This window comes from Poecilia reticulata, linkage group LG5, assembly GCF_000633615.1.
Source record: "Poecilia reticulata strain Guanapo linkage group LG5, Guppy_female_1.0+MT, whole genome shotgun sequence".
Taxonomy (NCBI): Eukaryota; Metazoa; Chordata; class Actinopteri; order Cyprinodontiformes; family Poeciliidae; genus Poecilia; species Poecilia reticulata.
This window is the reverse complement of record NC_024335.1, coordinates 22,224,445-22,234,569: the sequence shown is the minus strand read 5'-3', so window position 1 is coordinate 22,234,569 and position 10,125 is coordinate 22,224,445. Positions and strand designations below refer to the sequence as shown.

The window sequence follows — 10,125 nt, the reverse complement described above, 5'->3', positions numbered from 1 at the left end:
GCCGATACACTGTCAAGGGCTTCCTTATCTGACACTGATGCCAAAGTTTCATCCAGTGCTACCGATGTTAAAGTACATGTGGACACAGTGATGTCAAGTCTGCCAGTGTCTGATGTCATGYTGAAAAAGATAATACAGGAAACACARAAAGACACCACTCTCAAGAGAGTGATGGACAACCTAAACAATGGCTGGAAGAAGGGCAGCTGTCCACAATATTATCCAGTCAGAGCTGACCTGAGTGTGGTAAAGGGCCTGGTGCTCCGACACAATAGAATGGTGATCCCACAGTCAATAATGAGACAAGACATGCTGCGCCGCATTCATGAGGGACACCTCGGAATTGAGAAATGTAGGAGAAGAGCCAGAGAGGCAGTGTACTGGCCAGGGATCAATAATGACATTGATAACATGATATCCAAATGTACCACATGCCTTAAACATCACTATAAACAGACAAAAGAGCCCATGCTGGTCACAGATGTACCCACAGGACCCTGGCARAAAGTGGGAACTGACTTATGCCACCTGAATGGTAAAGACTATCTTGTGATGATAGATTATCACTCTGACTACCCAGAGATAGCCCAGCCTTTTAACACATCAGCTGCCGGAGTAATTACTCACATGAAAAGCGTTTTCTCCAGGCATGGGATTCCTTTAGTTGTCGTTAGTGACAATGGACCACAGTACAACTGCAGAGAATTCAGGCAGTTTTCACAAGACTATAGGTTTCAACATATCACGTCCAGTCCACTGCATCCACAAGGGAACGGGAAAGCTGAAAAGGGTGTCCAGATCATCAAGAGGCTGTTAAAGAAGTCAAGTGACAGTGGATCTGACCCTTACCTTGCATTGCTGAGCTACCGCACCGCGCCACTGGCATGCGGACTCTCCCCAGCTGAGCTCCTCATGGGTCACAAGCTGCGCACAACGCTGCCACACCTATCACTGAAGACTAACACGAAACAGTGGATGGGAAAGCAAACTGAGCTCAAACTGAAACAAAAAGAGAACTATGATAAAACAGCCAGGAGGCTGAGGGCTCTAGAAGAGAATGACACGGTGAGAGTTGAGGATCGCGGAATGTGGGAACGAAAGGCCACTGTCCTCAAGGAAGTGAGCCCCAGGTCATACGAAATACGGACGGATGATGGACAAGTACTCAGGAGAAACCGGAGGAGTTTGCTCAAGACTCAGGAACAGGACTCACAGAAATGGGGTCGGGAAGAGATCGATGAAGGTCGTCAGGCCAGAGAGACTACTGGTCCACATGGTGGGGATAATGATGGTAATGATGCGTTACCAAACAACACTAGTTCAACACAGGTCTTGAGAAGGTCAACTAGGACAAGAAGGCCACCAGAGAGACTGATTGAACAAGGTTAAAAAACTCCCCAAAAAAACCAATGTCAATGTTGGACTGTTCAGGGTGGAGTTTATTATTAGTAAGTTCTATTAATGTTCATAAAATGTGTTACTGAGTAAGTTCTATTAACTCCTGAGGTTTGTATGGTCATGTATGTTCATGTAATGTTTATAAAATGTGTTACTGGACGTTGTTAGTGAAAGCAGTGGACATGTTAAACAATCTAGAAAGGGGGATGTAATGATATGCCGCACCACTAGGTGGTGATGCAAGAGGATCGTTGGGAGTGAGGACACGAGGAAGGGAGATAGAGAGACGTAAAAAACAGTGTAACAATGACTGCAGCTGTAAGTTAATAAAACACATTACTTTAAAAGACTTGACCTCCTTTATGTACAAAAGTACAAACATTACAATTATGCTGTTTGGTTCCTAGAGATGAGTAGGTATCACCACAAGGGGGCACCTATTTTCTTTGTTGTACTATTGTACAAAAGAAGAACTTCCATTTTGTTGTAGAAGAGAACATAGGTGATGTTGCGGTGCAGAGCGGTAAACTAACGTTACTTTTATCATGTATGGAAATATAATGCTTAGTACCGTGGAGTTCTGGCTTTACGTGGACGAAGTTAAATAAATTGAAAGTGTGAAATACTTCAAAAATGCGTCCTGCTGTTTTGGGTTAGAGTGGCTAACCGCCGCTGCTAACTCCTTCTCCAACCTCTCGCCGCACCATCACAACCTTCGTTGTGAATGTTTACTGAGAAAGTCCAAATCAGCCTTCCAAGAACACTGACATCCAGTTAAGCATCAGGGAATCCACCAGCTTTGGGGTTTTGTTTTTCCTGAAACGGAAGAAGCTCCTTCTGGTGACGTCACAGCTAAACTATTATTTCTTGGTTCCACCAACCGACGGTTTGACTTTCTTATGGACCACAGAAAGATATAAAGAAAAACTAAAGTCATTATCCGAGGCTTGGTAGGTGCTGACAGGTCCTGGATCAGAGGCTCCCGAGCAAAGAAATCACCACAAACACCCGTGACGTCATAAACACTCGTTGGATTTTCCTCCATCGATTTATGTTGATCACGGACAACCACAGCAAAATGGGGCGTCACCATCTAGGCCAAACTCATCACCTTCAATTCTCAGAGCTATAAAAAAGTAGATAAATACAAACTATTATTAAAATACTGGTAGAAAATTCAAATGGATAAAACCGTAAAAAAGTCCTTTACACTCGACCACCAGCACCGCACAATTAAGTGTACAAGCCGGTGCTGATCGGCTCTCAATAAGCCACAGGATGGACGACAACCAGCGGTAACTCCGAACAGCAGTAGCGCTTATTGTGGATATACGGATACTATAGGAAAGGTTTATTATTTAATGTAGAGAAGAAACTGCGAAACTTGTTGCGGAATGAAGGAGATATGAATCAGAAGACAACATTAACTTTGGATTTGTGGAAAACTGGAATATTAATATTGTATTTGTTTAATTTAGATAAAGTTTAAGAAAAGATTGAACGTTTTTGGAAGAGAAGTGGCACTGCATGATAAAACTTTAGATGTGATGATCGTATGATCCGCAAGGTGGCGGTAACGCAACGGGACGAATGCAGACACTCATGAAATCCCAAAGAAGAGAAGAAGAAGGAGGAAGAAGAAGACAAAGAGGAAACGTGGTCTGTTTTGTTGAGTGTTTCTCTAAAAATATATCTTCAGTTTAGCTTTAACGAGTTTATCAACGAGCAGTTAACTGCTGCTGAAGAAACATTCACAGAGTTTAAAGAAATCATCGTCAAGTCGGAGGAAGAGATGGATGATCAGCGCAGACTGCTTGATTTCTCCCGGACTCCCCAGATAATCTTACATCGGATAGGTAGGAAACACCAGAATTTGGATGAAGGTTAATGTTTGCCCCGTTCTGTATGAGGATCATTTTAGTAAATGTGCTTTTCCCGTATAAAATGTTTTTTTTTACGAGAAAATTAACGCAGACGTCACAATTACACTATGAGAATGGCTTATTTATGTAGAGAGAAAATGGAGCCAATTACCTTTTTTATGGCTCTTTTTCTTTAATTACTGAGATTTACTTTTGAAAACAGCAGAAATGTGAACAATGCAGCGCAAGGTTAGTAAAGCAAGCAACATAAAAGAACAGTAGTGTTAGTTGTAAAATTTAATAATTTGTAATAAATAAATTTTAGTTGCGAATTTTCTTCAGTCCAAATACGAGGCTAAAGTTTTTTCCGACAACATTGAATGCAACACAACGTAACCTGACACCTACTGCTGTTTGAACTTTCCTTGATTTCCATGATTAACTCATTCCATACTTCATCAAGTTGAGGACAACAAACAATTTCTTTGTGGAAAGCCAAACGGATGCAATTGAAAATAAACTAAAATGTTCACTGGACCCTTCCTAGCAGACAGTTAAAACTCAAATCAACGTTGTCAAAAACATATCTTGCAGGTCTTGTTGGGTTTTTTTTGGTCACTATCTTTTTGATTACACGGCACAGAATTTAACAGCACGAATTCACAACATAGATGAATTTGAAAGATCAGACATTTTAGTAGGGGAAAAAAATACTTTGTTAGCAGAATGCTTGTGTTTCTGACTTTACTGTGATCACATATTGACGAGCAAAAAAAAAAAAGACTGTCAACTACTTAAAAAAAAAATTACTTGCAAAAGGGAGAAGGTAACGGAAGAAAGTTTGTGTCCTGTATGGCTCGGGTCTGGCTGCTAGTACATCCTTGACCATGTTCTTATTTCACCGATGCAAAAACTTACATTAGATAAAGCAGAAGGAAGTTTGCTGTGTGGTCATTAGCAGGTTAGAGTCTAAGCAAAGTCCTGCCTCTGAGGTAATTTTAAAAAATCGACTAAATTAACATTTCAGCTAAACTGCCCAATCACCTTTGCATCCTAATGAAGTAAACTGTTGGTGATGACATATTCATTAAAGGGATTTTTTATAAAGAATGGTTCACTTGTTAGCTTACAGGAAAACAATATGAAAATGAAAAATGTTCCTTTTTGAAACTTTGTACTGATTTCAGTAACGAGAGAATTCAAAGTGCTAAAACCTTCAGACATAAAACTAGAGAGAAAAAAGAATGTACAGTGCAGGAGCGTAATAAATGTAAGAAAGTAAATAACCACATATTTTAATATATTCCATTTTCCAATAGATTGACAATTATATGGGACACATGGCTTATAAAGTTAAGGATTAGAAAAAAACAACATCTGAAAATTGTGGTGGACTTGTGGATCTACTGATGCAGTTTTTGCTTCAGCATTTGGAGACCAGGTCTAAGTGGATATGCTTCTGTGGTGATGTTTTCCTGTTTTCTTTTGTTTTTCTGTTTTTCTTTCCAACTTTTCTCCTTCCAGGGAGGTTCATTTCCTACAACACTTGATGATGGTTCATAACTGCATGCATGTTCTTGCCCTGGTGTTTTGAAGATGGCAACCAGTAATTGAACCATAGATGGTACTAAATGGGTTTTAGGAAAGGTATTGAGGAAGAATAAGGTTGAACGATTGAATAGAATCACTAACAGCACGGGCAATGCATTTTTAATTTATTTTATTGTTTTGCTGTGTCTGCCTCGGTGCATAATCAGAGAGGATGATAAAAATGTTCCTCATATGTCTTGTGCAGGTATTTGAAGTTGTAGCATAAACATATAGGTCAGGTATACGGCTTGTTTCAGTCACAGAAAAAAACCAAATATTGAAATAATTTTCCATAAACTAATATTAAATAATGGACTTTTATCTCCTGTGTGTTTAACACACATGAACAAGATATTTTTTAAAGCTGGTTCATTTTGGTTTACAATGAAATGCACAAAGCTAATCTTTAATTACACATTTATTTTTATATGGGGTCAGGTTTGACTAGAGGCMAAGATATCAAACTTCCACTCAGTCCTGTCATTCTTGTGCTCTTTCCTAATTTCTATGAAAAAAGTATGTTCTTTAATTGTTTGCTAGTGCTATGGTGTTTTTCTTTTATTTATCTAGATAGGAGAGGAGTTTAAAATGATAAATAGAAAACTACCTGACAGAAAAAAAACTAAAGACATGGTAAGCAATTGTAACTTAATTTAAAATTATGAACATGTACTAATATTAATAATTTTGTACATGTTTGATGGCTTAGTAAATACTTGTTGAGTTAGGGAACAGTAGAACCAGATTTCCTTGACTGTTTTTAATAAGCAACAGCTTAAAGTGGCTGTTTGAGACAGACTGCTGGGTTTTCTGATACAANGCAGAATGCTTGTGTTTCTGACTTTACTGTGATCACATATTGACGAGCAAAAAAAAAAAAGACTGTCAACTACTTAAAAAAAAAATTACTTGCAAAAGGGAGAAGGTAACGGAAGAAAGTTTGTGTCCTGTATGGCTCGGGTCTGGCTGCTAGTACATCCTTGACCATGTTCTTATTTCACCGATGCAAAAACTTACATTAGATAAAGCAGAAGGAAGTTTGCTGTGTGGTCATTAGCAGGTTAGAGTCTAAGCAAAGTCCTGCCTCTGAGGTAATTTTAAAAAATCGACTAAATTAACATTTCAGCTAAACTGCCCAATCACCTTTGCATCCTAATGAAGTAAACTGTTGGTGATGACATATTCATTAAAGGGATTTTTTATAAAGAATGGTTCACTTGTTAGCTTACAGGAAAACAATATGAAAATGAAAAATGTTCCTTTTTGAAACTTTGTACTGATTTCAGTAACGAGAGAATTCAAAGTGCTAAAACCTTCAGACATAAAACTAGAGAGAAAAAAGAATGTACAGTGCAGGAGCGTAATAAATGTAAGAAAGTAAATRACCACATATTTTAATATATTCCATTTTCCAATAGATTGACAATTATATGGGACACATGGCTTATAAAGTTAAGGATTAGAAAAAAACAACATCTGAAAATTGTGGTGGACTTGTGGATCTACTGATGCAGTTTTTGCTTCAGAATTGCATTTGGAGACCAGGTCTGAGTGGATATGCTTCTGTGGTGATGTTTTCCTGTTTTCTTTTGTTTTTCTGTTTTTCTTTCCAACTTTTCTCCTTCCAGGGAGGTTCATTTCCTACAACACTTGATGATGGTTCATAACTGCATGCATGTTCTTGCCSTGGTGTTTTGAAGATGGCAACCAGTAATTGAACCATAGATGGTACTAAATGGGTTTTAGGAAAGGTATTGAGGAAGAATAAGGTTGAACGATTGAATAGAATCACTAACAGCACGGGCAATGCATTTTTAATTTATTTTATTGTTTTGCTGTGTCTGCCTCGGTGCATAATCAGAGAGGATGATAAAAATGTTCCTCATATGTCTTGTGCAGGTATTTGAAGTTGTAGCATAAACATATAGGTCAGGTATACGGCTTGTTTCAGTCACAGAAAAAAACCAAATATTGAAATAATTTTCCATAAACTAATATTAAATAATGGACTTTTATCTCCTGTGTGTTTAACACACATGAACAAGATATTTTTTAAAGCTGGTTCATTTTGGTTTACAATGAAATGCACAAAGCTAATCTTTAATTACACATTTATTTTTATATGGGGTCAGGTTTGACTAGAGGCMAAGATATCAAACTTCCACTCAGTCCTGTCATTCTTGCGCTCTTTCCTAATTTCTATGAAAAAAGTATGTTCTTTAATTGTTTGCTAGTGCTATGGTGTTTTTCTTTTATTTATCTAGATAGGAGAGGAGTTTAAAATTATAAATAGAAAACTACCTGACAGAAAAAAACTAAAGACATGGTAAGCAATTGTAACTTAATTTAAAATTATGAACATGTACTAATATTAATAATTTTGTACATGTTTGATGGCTTAGTAAATACTTGTTGAGTTAGGGAACAGTAGAACCAGATTTCCTTGACTGTTTTTAATAAGCAACAGCTTAAAGTGGCTGTTTGAGACAGACTGCTGGGTTTTCTGATACAAKCCGAGTGCAGCACAGAGAAAGAAACAGCAAACACTTGTTCATAGGATTAAACTATTGTAATAATTGTAACAGTATGCTTGTCTTATTATTATTCTAAAATGTATTGATGGTTGACAGTTTACTGGTTCCACATATCTTTGACTTTTACCATTTCCCATAGCTGGGGTAAAGTGACCGTTGCAGAGGGGCTGTTGGTTTATCTGATATAGGCTGAGCTCAGCAGCTGATGCAGCACAGAGAAGGAAAAGCTCTCAAAGTTAAAAATATAGATCAGTTGTCCACAAAATTAATCCATTCTCTTTTTATTTAAATTGCATTTTTTTTATTTACTGTAAAAACAAAATATTAGTCAATACAATTTAGTAGTGACTCAAAATTATGTGGACCTTCATTCACCTGGAGCCAAGTCGGCTGGTTGAAGTGACAGAGTGGAGGACGGTTTATCAGATACCTGCTGAGAGCAGCACAGAAAGAAACGGTAAGGAAGTTCAACACAGATACATTTTTGTTTATGAAATAAACTATTCTCTTTTTTTATTATTTGAAATTAATATAACATCTTTTATTAAATGCCTAACTATTGAGTACATAGTGACTATAATTTCTTTTACCTTAATTTCTTCATCAGCCTTGATTGGGATGAAGTGACTGAGTGGATCCAGGCTTGGAGGTGGAGATAAAAGTTCTTTATTGGATTAAATTTATATGAATGAAGCAAAAAAATAAATAAAAAATGGAGAGGAAACTTTATCCAATTGTCATGATTTACTTCTTGGAGGGATGCATGGAGCAGGGTCTGGTGGTAGGTTTCCCATCTGATGTTTTTGGATCTTCAAGCAGTTGAGTTGGATGTTAGCAGACTAGCTTCTCCACCTCACTTCACAACTTGCTGCCTTTTGTCTTCAGGTTTTCTCTTGCAMAAAAAAAGGTGGACTTCTGGGAAGCATCCAATTTATGGACTGGAATTTAATAGACCGAGCCTGGAGTCTGACAGAGAAGGGAGGTCCCACTGGATAACACCGGGTGGTGTTGGTTTTTCCCACACCTGATGTTCATTATTCACCATTTGATTTAAGAGAAGGTTCCAGAATCCTGTCTGTTTTATTTTTGATAAGAACTTAATTTAAATCAAAACATATGTTTTATATGATAAGGACTTCGTACAACCTTATTAAAAACAGATGTTTTTATATGATAAGCATTTTATATAAACTTATTAAAACAGATGTTTTATACGATAAACATTTTATGACAGATTTAACAGATATTGCTGTGCTATAGCATTGATTTATTGATTTTTGATTTGGGCGTGGAATTATAATCCATCAAACTCGATTAATTAAAATTTGACATAAGCTTGTACTTTTATTTTTCACCTAAACCTGAGCAGAGTTAAAGCTTTTATTTTTTAGTAATTAATTGTTGTCCCTGGTGACATAGCGAGTAACGAGCCAATCACAAAACTGTCTCCCGTTTTTTTCCCGTTTTCTTTTTGATCCAGCTGTTGTTTCATACAACCAGATTAATCAGAATTTATGTCTTAGAATCACTAACATCTTTTACTTGTTAATTCAATTTAAGGCTTCATGTTGTTTTCACGTTGCCTATTTCACATATATTGGCCACTTGATGTCACAGTAGAGCTTATGAAGCACCGTGGTGCATCGGCTCATGAGTCGAATGATTGGATGGAGTTCCTCAGTGCTTCATGAAGCTTCATCTCACCATCACTACTTTTCATTGTTTCCTCTCCTGATCTGGTCAAAACCCACAGGCCCAACCCAGTGCATGCTGGTTCGAGACCAGTCCCTATACTTACAGAAAATGGACCTACAGTTTTTCCTGTCAAACTTAGAAAAGTAAATAACAAAGGAACAAAAACTAAACAACTATTGACCTTCAAATAAACTCATGTTTGTAAATAAACCCGAAAGATATAAAGCGGACTAAAATTTAATTTAATTGAAAGTAATACAAATAAATATTTTGATGTAATACACTTTACTGCTAAATATTAACAGTAATCCCTACTGCAATTAGTTTTGTACTAAAATATTTTTCAAAAATCCGTTCATTTGAGAATTCTCCAAATGTCAGCTGGAGATGTCAACTGATCTGTATCTGTCTACGCTCTTGAATTTTTAGGCGTTTTTTGTTCATTTCTGTCTTAAACGATTAATGATTTCTCCTATTTACTTCAGTGAAGTTAACAATAACTCTTTCCTCTGTTTTCTTTTCCAGATTGCCTGCAGTGCAACGTTCATCACCAGGAGAGGAGATCCACTCTGGACCAGGAAGAGTTGGAACCTCTGACGGTAAATCATCAGATAAAAGAAGAGCAGGAGGATCTACAACATCAGCAAATAAAAGTGGAAGAGAAAGAAGTTTACTGCAGTCAGGGTGAAGTACAGATTGAATTAAAACAGGAGACTGAYACCTGCATGGTGTTTCCTGCTGATGAGCAAACATACCAAACTGAATCAGAACCAAAGCGGAACCAAGTCATCTTCCAGGAACCTGCTGAATCTGAGAACCAAAATTGGGCAAGCAAACCTTTCTCATGTGTCATCTGTGAAAAAGGTTTCACTGGCAAACATGCTCTCAATAATCATATTAGAACTCACACTGGTGAAAAGCTGTTTTCATGTGTGAACTGTGGAAAAAGTTTTGGTTACAAACAGCATTTAACTCGGCACATGAAGATTCATACTGCTGAAAAGCCCTTTTCATGTGGGAACTGTGGAAAAAGTTTTAGTCAAAAA

General features: G+C 37.2%; 1 protein-coding gene across 1 annotated transcript in view; it reads left to right on the top strand.

Annotated features, from left to right (window-relative positions):
* The window catches only part of LOC108166303 (gastrula zinc finger protein XlCGF8.2DB-like), a 16,208-nt gene that overhangs the window by 5,234 nt on the left and 849 nt on the right, over positions 1–10,125 (top strand). Inside the window, 1 exon segment of the mRNA XM_017304836.1 lies at positions 9,912–10,125. Coding sequence (XP_017160325.1) covers positions 9,912–10,125 — 214 coding nt within the window.